The 13,675-nt window shown below is 42.6% G+C and overlaps 1 protein-coding gene across 4 annotated transcripts in view; it reads right to left on the bottom strand.

The window, feature by feature from the left end:
* Nucleotides 1-13,675, bottom strand: part of Frmd4b (FERM domain containing 4B) — a 232,549-nt gene that overhangs the window by 66,957 nt on the left and 151,917 nt on the right. For all 4 annotated transcript variants that reach the window (XM_038318422.1, XM_038318423.1, XM_038318420.1 and 1 more), the window contains exon 6: nucleotides 90-146. In XM_038318422.1, the coding sequence (XP_038174350.1) occupies nucleotides 90-146 (57 nt within the window). The remainder of the gene's footprint in view (nucleotides 1-89; nucleotides 147-13,675) is intronic.

Raw genomic sequence — 13,675 nt, 5'->3', positions numbered from 1 at the left:
CACCTGGCAGAAGTTTCAGAGTTGCAGGCAGTTAGCAAGAAACCAAGAAACCAAAGGGAGCTGGTTAGAAGCAGGGAGCAAATTCTTACCTGCAACACCAGGGCTGCCAACTTGAAGATGGTCTCGCTGTCTACTTCAATTTGCCCCTGCGGGTGGAAGAGGAGACCGTCACTAAATACAACTGTCTAGCCTGAGCTGGAACAAATGGCCCTGGAGCCGAAGAAGCTGTCACAGCTTGGCACCTCCAGTTTACGATCAAACGCAGAGCATACCATTGTGAGGGAGGGGGGTGAGCAGAGAGACCTCAAGGAGGGCTAGGGAGAACCTATGTGTCTGAGCCTACCCCCCCCCTCTCTCTCCTCTCTCTGTGTGTGTTCACTGAGTAAGGAAATTTTGCTTAGAAAACACAAATAACTTGCAGGTCAAACATTTAGGCAATCTTTAAGTCGAAATATTTGGATAAATTTTTTATCTCTGCAAATTCATTTTTAGCTCCACAGATTTTTCTGTATTAATAGTATTATTATTGGTGGGTTTTCCTGAGCTGACGTCCCCTTTCCATGTCACAGCATGGTTACTTCAGCATACACATGATGCAAACATAATCTCACTTAACTGTCAGTTACATACGATTAATCAGTATTTGTTCCACCCTTGCTAAAATGAGAAATCTTAAACTGCAGTCAATGCGGAGAAGTCTAAAATTCTTTTATTTCTTCGTCCTTCAAGATCCCAGTGAAAACTGGGGTTCTGGGGCTTGATTACCAAGAATGTTGTTGTTAGGAGACATGTTTAAGTGTGGGTGAACAAATGTCCCACACACTTGTAAGTGGCAATACTGTACCATGTAATCTTACAGTAGTAAGATGTGACTTCAGATTTAAAGTTGTAGTTATATGAGCTTGTAAGGATTAGCACATACAGAAATGATGCACCCAAGCCCTTCCTTCCCTGTTAGCCACAGAGTCCTTAGCACTCCAAAGCACAGTCTTTAAAGACCTAGGAATTGCCTGATGCTCCTTCTTCCTCCCTTTTATCTGTTGAATCTGAACTGTAACATTTGTTATTCCACGCCCATCACCGGGAGTCACCAAATAGTTTGTAGCCAGTGTACAATAGGAGGTTTACAGGGGACACTACTTGGCGAGGGTTTCTGGAAAGATTAAGAGTGTCTCTTAGCATGAACTTGCTTAAAGTTCTCAAACAAAACACAAACTAAATTCTTATAGAATGAATCAACAAAGGAAAACAGAACAGAAGAGATGGATCAGGAGGTAAGTGAGCAAGCCTGGTGAGGTGAGATCCATCCCGGAACTCGTGAGGTTAAGGAGAGAACCAGCTCCTGACGGCACCCCTCCCCCCATTAAAACACTAAAGCAAAGAAGAGAAAAAAGGAAAAACCCCAAGGTGTTAAACTAGCAGTGATAATTACTGTTTCCCTTATATTAGAAAATTAAAACAACTTAATTCACTCAGTTGGACCCTCCCTTGGGGAACCCGAGGCAGAAGATCTGCTTCAAAGGTTTGTTTCAGGAGCTCACAGACTCCAAGCCTTGGAATTCAAAGCTCGCCTACAATCTCTAGAACAGATTATAAAATCAAAGGGAAGCCAGGCTGAGCTCAGGAATCAATGGCTCCCTGTCTTCCCAGCAAGACTCTGGCTTTTCTAATCTGTGAGCTGCTGAGTGGTTGATCCACCAGGTGAGGTGGGTGTTGATTAGATTACGTTGTAGGAAGGTCAAATTCCTTATATTTAGACACAAAGAATCCCCTGGAGAAGGAGCAGAGGTGTTGAGGGAACTACAACAAGAACCCCTGAGCTTGAAAATAGGCCAGAACTCCCATCCTAGGGAGGAGAAAAGGTGTACTGCTTGGAGTAGTTTGAAAACCAAAGGTGAATAAAATAAATTGAAAAGTCCTGTCAGCTCCCTGGATTCCCACAGACTCCGTTTGCCTCATCAAAACCTTAGATGAGTCATTTGAGAAACATTCTAGACACCACCTTTTCGATTTAGCAAATGGAAGTTCAGCAGACAGATTAAAAAGATAGATACCTGAAGCAGATATCCCTCAAGGAGCTGCCAAATAATCCCTCGCCTGGAAGGGTCGTTAAATATTAAAAACGCTGAAAGGAGGAACGAAAGCAGGGAGAGTACAGGCTCAGACGGCACCACGCAAGGGCTGCAGACACCAGCTCACCCGTGGCCTCTCTTAGCTAAGTAACCCAAACCCGATTTTGGTGAGGAACGGGAAGGAGGGGTGAATAACTGTCTCAAACATGGTTCCAGATAGGGAAGAAAACACACAGTTTGACAAGAGCCCCACTTTGTTGTATAATTCTCGTTCTATACCTCATCTTACGTGTAAGCTCTACATATAACATCCATATACTTGTTCTAGATATCCGAGGCAAACCGTTCTGAGCCCTAAAACCGATCACTGTCACTTGACAAATTCATGGAGTTCATTAAACAACGCTTCCATCAAGAACAACCCATTTGTCCCGTTCTCAGCACTTTTATTTGACAAAAGTCAATTAAGACTGAAGCATCAACACTGTTTTAAAACTGTAGACTGCCCAGGGCAGAAGAAGTTTTTTTTTATTTCCAACCATGGCAACAGAGGTAATCAGATACAGGGCAAGCTAACACTTGAGAGATGGAGCTCCTTACAGAGAAGATGAGGACATCCTTCAGTGGGTTTCCATGACTGCTAGCAACAAACAAGGAGCCAGCGATGGGAGCCCGATGATGGGGCTGAACACGGGAAGGTAAGCGGAGACGGTGTCCGGCTGCTTCCTGGACCTGCAGTAGCAGTTCAACCACCAGGTCACCGTCCACCCTGCCCCTCTCACCGTGCCAATGAGGTGAATTCTAGGTCTCCAATTAAGGGGACTGGAAGAAAAAAAAGTCCTCGGACCAGAAAGGGAACTGAGTGAAACAGGACCCAGTCAGCACCGAAGTTGGAGGAAATGGCTTGTAGCAGCCAATCTCCTTGTAAGTTGTGGCTCCGAACTTCCTGTCCTGTGTTCTTCCCATTCTACTCGGCACAACTAGCCTATAATTTCATGACCAAATCTCTCACCCAGCCATCATCTAAAGGTATGCTTTGGGTAAAAAGTGGGTTCAGGCAAGACCGGAAAATGACTCAGAGTGTCACCTCCATTGACAGTGGAACTACGCTATCAGCAAGCACCCTTTCTATAGCAGAATAGGAAATCAATTATGAGACTCATTCTGTTCATCCTAGATGAATGTTGCATTTCATGGAAACATATTCTACACTATCATACTCTGTTGTGAACTGACAAACTGTGTGGAGGGGTCATTCTGCTTCCCAAGCTTTTGCTAATTATGTTTTAAGAATAAGTTTGTGGTTTTTTTTTAAATTAAAAAAAAAAACAAAACTTGTGCAAGAGGCTGAGGCTGCAGCTAGTGGCGAGTGTTTGCCTGCCATGCACGAGGCCTGGGTTTTAACTTTAGTGCTGTCAAATAAATAAGAAAATAAATACCGAAATGAGGGAGAAGATTACTGTTTTAAATTATTACAATACTAACAGATCTGGGAAATAATAGTTGTTGTTGATGATCTTGTATCTATGGGTCTGGGTATGAGACTTGAGCCTTACACACACTAGGAAAGTGCTCTGCCACTGAGCTACATGTCCTACACAGTAATCTTCAATAAATGAAACAGGAGAGGATAAGCACAGCCTCTCAGGACGATGTGAATATTATCTGTTCATACATCACTCATCAATTACAAAAGGGGAAATGGAGAGTCGTCTTCATAGAGAATCAGATAGATCATATCTCAACCCAATGACAAGGAAGCCAACATCAAAATGGAAAGATAGCACGTGCTTTCTGATGCTATCACACACACACACACACACACACACACACACACACACAAACACACATGCCATGCCAGTAAGTATAAGCATCTTATAACAACAACCCAAGGGTTAGAAGTTCCCAGCTATAGTAAGTAATAGCTGATTTCTCGGAGGTAACCTATTCCTATCATGGCCTATTGCAAGTGAACAATATAGCCTCACAGAATTTGGAGTTAAAAAACTATGTGAGAACTGGCTCTCAGGAGCTAATCCAAGCTGTTTCCAAATAAATCACACCTTTATCCCAGCACTCAGGAGGCAGAGGAGGGCAGATCTTTGTGAATTTGAGGCCAGCTTAATCTACATAGTGAGTTCCCAGACAGCCAGGGTTATGTAGAAAGAGACTCTGTCTCAAAAGACACAGTCGGTAGAGCATGAGACTCTTAATCTCAGGGTCGTGGGTTCGAGCCCCACGTTGGGCGCCAAATGAAGGTGCGTGGTTGATCGGCAGTTATGATTCACCAGACAAGCTTTAATATATATATGTCAGTTTTAATAAAGGAAAGGAAAGGGAACTTACAAATCCAAGGTTCCAGCGAGGAGGGCAGGAAAACAAAGAGAGAGCGGGCCACAGGCCCGCAAGATTTTATAAGTCAATATTAGCCTAAGGGGGACACGCCTAAGAGGGACACGCCTAAGAGGGACACGCCTTTAGACCAAGGGGGACACGCCTTTAAACCAAGGGGGACACGCCTTACAAAACAAGGTTTTGGGCTAGGCTTCCCCTTCACAAACAAACACAAATCACTAAATTTAATAATGAGAAATCATTCTTGAAACACAAGTAAACTGAGGACTAGCCTAGAAAACATCCTGCCTACATTTATGCCCCTACACTGAATGTCTGAATGATGGAGACCACAGGGTCACAGCAACTGAATGAAGTGTGTTATCCTGGATCCAGGGAGAAGGAGAGGAAGGTGGAATGATGAACTATAAACTAGGCAACTCTATGGGTCCAATGTTAAATGCTGTAAGTTGGATTACAGTAACATAACTATTGTCCCTGACCTTTAGAAATACACGGTGGCATTCTGAGAGGTTAAATGCTATTATTTGTAGCTCACTCGTGAGTGGCTCCATTAAAAACTATATACAGGGCACAGAGAAAGTATAAACATGGATGTTGTACACCATTAAAAACTGATCTGGTTTGGTAAACATATATTTTATGCTTTGTATTGTTCTTCCAGCTCTTTTATAAATCTGAAATTATCTCATAGTAAAGTTTTAGAGTTTGTTTAAAAGAACAAGAATATCCCATTTTCCATACAAAGAACTCAAGAAATTGGTCAACAAAAGAACACATAATCCAATAAAAAAGGAGTACAGACCTAAACAGAGAACTCTCAACAGAAGAATCTAAAATGGCTGAAAGATACTTAAGAAAATGTTCAACATCATTAGTTATCAGAGAAGTGCAAATCAAAACAACTCTGAGATCCCATCTTACACCTGTAAGAATGGACAAGATCAAAAACACCAATGACAACTTATGGTGGAGAGGCTGTGGGGTAAAGGGAACACTCCTGCATTTCTGGGGGGAGTGCAAACTGATACATCCCATTTGGATGTCAGCGTGGCGATTTCTTAGAAAATTAGGAAACAACCTTCCTCAAGACCCAGCAATATCACTTTTGGGTATATATCCAAAGGATGCTCAACCTTGCCACAAGGACATATGCTCTCAACTATGTTCATAGCAGCTTTGTTTGTCATGGTCAGAACCTGTAAACAATCTAAATGCCCCTCAACCGAAGAATGGATAAGGAAAATGTGGTACATTTACACAATGGAGTACTACACAGCAGAAAAAATAAGGACATCTTGAATTTTGCAGGAAAATGGATGGAGCTAGAAAACATTATTTTGAGTGAGGTAACCCAGACACAGAAAGACAATTATCACATGTACTCACTCATAGATGGTTTTTAAACATAAACCAAAGAAATCCAGCCTACAAACCACAATCCCAGAGAACTTAGACAACAATGCAGACACTAAGAGAGACTTGCATAGATCTAATCTACATGGGAAGTAGAAAGCAGAAAAAGACAAGATCTCCTGAGTAAATTGGGAGCATGGGGACCTTGGAGGTGGGCTGAAGTGGGAGAGGGGAGAGGCAGGGAAGGGAGCAGAAAAAAATGTAGAGCTCAATAAAAATCAATAAAAAAAAATTAAAAAAGAATATCTCATTTTCCTGGACTGTAGACATCCTTCTCTCCTGCCTGACAAGTAATTCTCCTCTGGAAATCACTTCTCTCTCTTCTGGCTGTACTGGAAATGGAGTAATCATTACTGGGAACAAGTGATGGAAGTTGGTCCAGATAACTTTCTAGGGCTTTTCCAAATTAGAACCAAGGGAAGAAAGTTTTCTATCACTACAGACAAAACTGAGAAGATATAACCCAGACGGGATGAATGACCACACACAGAAAGAGTCTTCTTGACACGGGCACTCAGATATTTCCACTGATGAGTGGGCTGGCTTCCCAGTCTAGTTGGAACTCAGACATGGCTAGCAATGATGACGCAGATGCTGGTCGATGCTCTCAGTGTGCTTTGTCTCTAAGACAGGAAACTGCAGTGAACAGATGTGACAAAGACAAACAAACACACACACGCTGCTCCCTGGAGACTTCCCAGTTTTTCCTGAAAACCCACGAACACAGAGAAATCTGCCAACTCAGAGATGAGCATGCCGCTATCCACAGAGTCAAGCTGGTGGGATAGCCATGCTCTGTGTCTTTCAGGATGAATCTCTCTGGGCAATGTGCTAGTTTAACTTTCTAGAGATGACTATGCTCATAGCAGGTCAGGCCATCTCCTACCACATCTGCCTACCTCCTCTGAGTATATGAGTCAATACTTTTCTCCTTGTGATACATCATCCATTCACTCCTCTAGACCACAGTATCCTACCAGCTGTTTACTGTCATATGGAGATGTGTAATTGAAAACGGGGGTGATGAAAAGTTTGGCAACGATGGGAAGTTTCTGAATGCACAATGACCAAAACATTATCCAAACTGAAGTGCGTAATGAATTTAAGGTATTTATGTCAGTGCTGGCCTGCATTGAATTACAGGACCATAGGATTCGACTGAAGCCTTGAGTCTACACAACACAAACCACATGACACCAACAAACACTGAAACACCTCAGCTGAACAGAGATGACTGGATAGTATAAACTGCAGTGCATTTACTGAATATGACAAATTTTCTACTCTTATGCAAACATAAATTGCTTAATTATAGAAAACAAAGACTTCTAATATTTCTCTAGCATCATTCTTGAGGGTGTAATTATCAAATAGGTATATCTATGAATTACATTGAATAAAAATACTTTGTTTTTAAAAACTGACCTTTGATCGTGGATGAGGGGTGGAATGAGCCAGAGGATGGGGAGGAGTGCTGTGAATTCTGTGTTCTTGACATGACATTGTTGTGGGAATCTTTCTAAATTAAATGCTCTGACACCAATGATTGATGTGGGATTCCCCTCTGTATGCTGTGAATATGTTTTGTTACCATTGGTTAATAAAGAAGCTGCTCTGGCCCATAGCAGGGCAGAAAATAACCAGATTGGAAGAGACATATAAAGAGAGTAGGGGGAGTCAGAGAGACACCATGTAGCTGCTAAAGGAGGCAGATACCATGTAGCTGCCCAAGAAGCAAGAGGTAACAAACCTACAAGCCTCATGGTAAAATATAAAATAATAGAAATTAGTTAATTTAAGATATAAGAGCTAGCTAGAAACATGCTTAAGCTATTGGCCAAGCAGTCTTGTAATTAGTATGGATTCTGTGATTATTCAGATCTGAGCAGTCGGGAAATGAACAAGCAGTCTCCACCTACAAATGACAGTGGAAGAGAAGAGATGTCACTTGTGGAGCCAGGGCAACTCTTGAAAAGCTTCAGTGCCAGGTACAGTTTGCATTCTCATTTTGTATTCTAAAACCACAATGCGGACTGGGAAAGCAAGCGAGATCTTACAGAAGGGTACACGGCAGTCAGCAGGTTGTTAAGGGCAATGACCCACTGTTTCAGTTATTCCTCCAGGTCACTCTGTTCCATGTAGCAAGTGAAGTCGTGCTTGGCAACTAGGCAGTACAAGCAGTGCTTTAAGTAAATCTCTAAATAAATCAATAAATCAGTATCTGGGATAATTGGTCTTGTCTGCTTTCCTCTACCAGCATGACCATTGCCGTCATGAGCTCATAGGAGGTATGGGTACCTGCAGAAGACTTACCCAAGATCAGCTCAACAGGATCAGTCCACATCCCAGCAGGCAGCACTAATTAGAGTTGCGACTTAGAAAAGCAAAGATGAAAACAAACACAAGAACAACAGCAAATCACCATAGAACCTTCATCTGGCGATGGATGGAGTTAGAGACAGAGCCCCACATTGGAGCACCAGACTGAGCTCCCAAGATCCAAATGAGGAGCAGGAGGGAAGACGTGAGCAAGGAAGTCTGGATTGCAAGGGGTGCTCCCACCCACTGAGATGGTGGGGCTGATCTAATCGGAGCTCACCAAGGCCAGCTGGACTGGGACTGAAAAAGCACCGGATAAAACCGGACTCCCTGAACAAGGCCGACAATGAGGGCTGCTGAGAAGCCAAGGACTGGGTTTTGATCCTACTGCATGTACTGGCTTTGGAGGGGCCTAGCCTGTTTGGATGCTCACCTTCCTAGACCTGGTTGGAGTGGGGAGGACCTTGGACTTCCCACAGGGCAAGGAACCCGTACTGCTCTTCGGACAGAAGAGGGAGGGGGAGGGGAGGAGGGAAGGGGAAGGTAAATGGGAGGCGGGGAGGAGGCGGAAATTTTTAATAATAAAAAAAGAACAACAGCAAAGAAGGAGGGGATGTTGTGGTGGTTTGCATGAGAATGGCCCTCTGTTTCCCATTGGTGGACTGTTTAGGAAGGGCTAGGAGGTGTGGCCTTGTGGAAGAGGTGTGTCACTGGTGGTGGGCTTTCAGGTTTCAAAAGTTCTATTCAGGACCAGTCTCTCTCTGTCTCCTGCTTGTGAATAACATGTAAGCTCTCAGCTACTGCTCCAGAACCTGCTTGCTTGCCTGTTGACATACAACCCGCCATGATAGCCATGGACTAGCCCTCTGAAACTGTGAGCAAGCTTCCAACTAAATGCTTTATTTTATAAGTTGCCTGGGTCATGGGAACAGTAACTAGGATATAATGACTGTAGGAAAAGGTCCTGTTGGGGGAACATCCAGAAAAAGTGAGTGGGGGAAGCTGGGGATAGACAGGATCAAGAGACATTGTTTATATTAAGAAATTGCCAAAGATAAAAATAACTAAAGGATGCTTAAAACGTGACTTTTGAGAACCAAGCACCATGTCAAAGCTGTAATCCCAACACTGGAAGTGGAAGCAAGAGACTCAGGAATTCAAGAGCATCCTAGGCTACATAGCAAGTTTGGGACTGGTCTGCTAGTCTGGGCTAAAGGCCTCATCTGGAAACAGAAAAGAAAAGGAGAGAAAAGGGGCAGGCAAGCTGGCTGTGAGTAACGGCACCTGCCACCAAGCCTGACACCCAAGTTTCTTCTGTGAGAACCACATGGTGGAAGAAGAGAACGCCACACTCACTGGACGTGTGCAACACACATACTACAACACACACGATTTTTTAAAAGAGAGAAGAAACACTGTAAAAATTGCTGCTTGAGTTGCTGATCTGAGTTGCATTTATTTAAAAAATATCATTCAATAAATTTGGGTTTGGGATAAGGTAAGAAAGTCCAACAGTTTCCAAATTTACCCTAAGCATATTTCTGTCATTTTATTCAGCAAATTCATACAAAGCCCCATTCTTATCCCTTGGGGTCATAAAATCAAAGTATCAGTCATCAAGGCCAAATATTCAGCCAATTATTTTTCATGTAAAATGAACAAATATATCCATCTCATTAGTAGGAAAATTTGCTTTCATCCTTAATAAATGGTAAAAATTGCTTGTAATACCAAAGAATTGCTTTAAAATAAATGTATGTTAATGCGTGATGTGTGAAGTTATTTTATATACCCTGAGTCAAGTAAAAAATTTTTGGGCTAAAAGGTGTCATGATAGAAAAACTTTAGGAACTCTGCTCTAGATTGTAAACATGGAGGGAGCAACTGACGCTAAGTCTACTTACTGGACCTGGCTACATTCTTTTCCCTGGTTGTGACAACTAAAGTTGTCACTAGACACTGCCAGATGTCCCCTAGGGGACAAGATTGGCCCTGGTGAAGGACTGTTGCTCCAAGTTGCCAGTGTTTTATTCTTCAGCTAATCCAGAGTCACCAGAAACCTACGTAATTGAGCCCCGAGGGTGATCCTAGATAAAACAGCTTCTAGGGGAACTACGTTTTGGCATTACTCCACTGGCTTCAGCTGAAATATGATGCAGGAACACTCAGAAATCATTATTTTAATAACCTCAGGTGGTTCTTGAGGACATCGTGGATTACATCATATAATAGCCCTTTATGAGGACCCATGGGAGAAGGTTCTGAGCCTTAGTATCCAGGTTGACTATGTTTCTTCCTGCTTGGCTTAAATCTTAATGACCATGGTGAGCTGCACACTGGCCGGAATACTATCTGGCTTTGGCTCTTAAAAAAAAAAGCGACTAAATTCATTTTTGTGAACTGACTGCTTTATATTGGCCAAACTAAATTTAGTTTTACACTACCAGTGTTTCTTGCAGCATCTATTTCTACTTATTGTCTTACTTAAAGCAAACTCTGATTTCATCCCTTACTCTATGTGAGTTTTGACAATTGGGACAGATCCAATGAACAGACCCCAGAGCACAGGCTGGTGCTTTTGCACATTTCTGTTTTAGGTTTTGTTTTGTGGAGACAGGGTCTTAATTTGTGATCCCCCTGCTTCAGTCTCTCAAATTCTGGGATTACAGGTATGTGCCATCATGCCCAAACAGCCAGATGCAGCGTCAAACACGTGTGTCACTTAGGGAATCTTCACCACTGTCGGAAATCAGACAGACTTACTAACATTTTCATCTTAGGGAAATATTTGTCTTTTTATACGTGACATGAAATTAGTAAAAAATACTTTTGGTAGCTAAGAAATCTTTTATTTGTTAATATGTACTTATGTTGTGCTGGCACGGGACTCCTAGGGTCTTGTGCATGTCAGGCGAATTCTCTACCACTATGTCACACCTCCAGCCCCACTAGGCAGAGAATGCCTAGTGGATGCTGGGAATGTGACCGCTCACCCGTGCAAGCCTTTGTAACTGCGTTCTGTTGGCCATGGCACTAAGTTCCCTTTCTATCTGAGAAGCTGTGTAGTTCCAGCGCTGTAGACATCCCAGCATTCAGTTGGGTATACACTGTGTCCTTCAAACTCTCTCTTCTCCTTGGCCCTGCTCCTCCTCTGGCTTGTGATGTCAGATTGTACTAAAACATATCTCCCCCTCTATCACACAGAGAAGTGTGGGCTTTGGATGACTTACTCTTTCCAAAACTTAATTCCTCATCTGAAAATGGAGATGTCTTAGTTAGGGCTTCTGCTGATTTGAAGAGACACCATGACTGTGGCAAAGGAAGACATTTAACTGGGGTGGCTTGCAGTTTCAGACTTTTGGTTTATTGTCATCATGGTGGGACATGGCAGTGTAGAGGCAGACATGGAGCTGGAGGAGGAGCTGAGAGTTATAGATCTTGATCCACAGGTAACAGGAAGTGAACTATGTCACTGGGCATAGTTTGCACTTATGAGACCTCAAAGTCCACCCTGACAGTGACACTCTTCCTCCAATAAGGCCATAACTACTCCAACAAAGCCACACCTTCAAATAGTGCTACTCCCTATGGGCTTTTGGAGTCCAGTGACATTCAAACTGCCATCAATTTCATGAAGTTTTCTAGACTGTTAAGTGAAAATGAATGTAGAACATTGATCAAGAAGCCCACAGAAAGTAGGGCTTTGGTGGGGCACACCTTTAATCCCAGCACCCAGGAGGCAGAGACAGGTAGATCTGTGAGGTGCCGTCATCCTGGTTCCATAGTGGGTTTCAGGAGAGCCAGGTCTACACAGAGAACCTGTCTTGGAAAAAGAAAAAAAAAACAGGAAGAAAAGAAACAAAACAAAACAGAAACTCAAAGCCCAATGAGGGCTATGAGATGGTACAGCACCCTATATATAGAACTTGCTCCCAGGTCTGAAGATCCAAGTCTCATCTTTGGGACCCATATGATACCTACACAGCCAAGTGATCCTGAACTCCTGATCCTCACTTGGGATGCGGAGATCCCAAGTGCTGGGATTATAGTCCTGCACCAAATATCACTTCAAGTTTCACACGAAATTATATCTCCTTCTGTTACCTGCTTTGTCCTAGTACACTTTGTCAAATTCCATTATTCCATAAAGTTGACTCAGTCTTCATTATATATCTGGTAGGATAAATGCATTATTTTTCTATTACTCCTTGGCATTATTCTCCACATTTTTTAAATTTAAAAATAATCTTGTCGAGTTAAAAAAAAGTAGCCTATTTGCCTTCCTGTTTGAAACCACAGCATGCTTCTCCAGAAACTGTTCAACGGTGATTGTAACAGAGTCCGTGCTGTGAAGGTCATTGAACTGTACCAGAATCAACACTTTATATTTCATATTTTCCTTATCTTTTCATATTTCATATTTCATATTCTTTCCTCATCTTTTTCATCCTTTTACTTGTCTGGTGATCATTACTGCATAGGATTCTTCACGAAAGTTAATGATGTCAATAACTTTTTGTCACTTTATTTCTGTTTCCAGGCAATATCATCTCCAGTAAGACTTCGGTGCCATTCTGTGCATCAGACAGGATGTAACTGAGTTCACCATGTGCTGAGTATACATGCACTCCTCTATTGTCACTGGTTGACTGTAAGTTGGGCTTAGGCCAACTTTTGGGCAAGGCCTACTAAAACTTAACATACATTGTATGCCTTGTTGTCTAGGTACATAATACATAACAATCCTAGGTACACATGCCACAGACATACGTACGTGTGTCCACTACAAAACAGTCATTAGCATCTTCATGGAAGTGCTGTTGATAACAGCCAGGGTCAAGCTCCCAGACACCCATTAGAGGATAAACTATGGCATAGTGATTCTGTGGACTCTTGGGAAGAGTGAAAATGGGCTGTGGGCACTTTCTGTGGGCAGCAACTACACACAAGGATCTGATGAGTGTCAGTAACAGAACCCAATGAGCCAGACATTCCGAGAACACACACAAGAGACTCCTAGTAACTTTGGTTAACAGATTGAGTTGGTAGGAGAGTCATAACTGGGAAGAAACACACCAAGCTTCTTAGTGGCTGGTAGTGTTCTTCTGCTTTGATATTGGCACCGGTTACACTCTCATGTCCTACCTGTGAATTTTCACCAAGCTGTGTACTGAGGTTCTATGCACTTTGCTATTTGTACTGGTACTTAGATATGGAGTCACAAACCAAGCAGAACTCCAAGCCTTATCACAACTCTGTCTTCCCTAACAGTAACTCCATCCTTCATCCTAACACTGTATGTAGCGACTATTTACCCCATCTGATACATTTCATACCTTATTCACCTTCTTTACTGCCTGCTAGATAGAATCATTAAGAACACAGAATTTACCTATTTTGGTCCCAGCAGGTTCTTCAGGACCCAGAATGCCCCATAGTATAAAGCAGGTATTCAGTAATATTTGAAGAAAGTGTGCAGAAGGATGCTGAGGTGATGAGGGTATAGAGTATGT

Source organism: Arvicola amphibius, chromosome 2 (assembly GCF_903992535.2).
Source record: "Arvicola amphibius chromosome 2, mArvAmp1.2, whole genome shotgun sequence".
NCBI classification, from domain to species: Eukaryota; Metazoa; Chordata; class Mammalia; order Rodentia; family Cricetidae; genus Arvicola; species Arvicola amphibius.
Note: the sequence above shows the minus strand (reverse complement) of the source record. Positions and strands in the feature narration are given on the sequence as shown.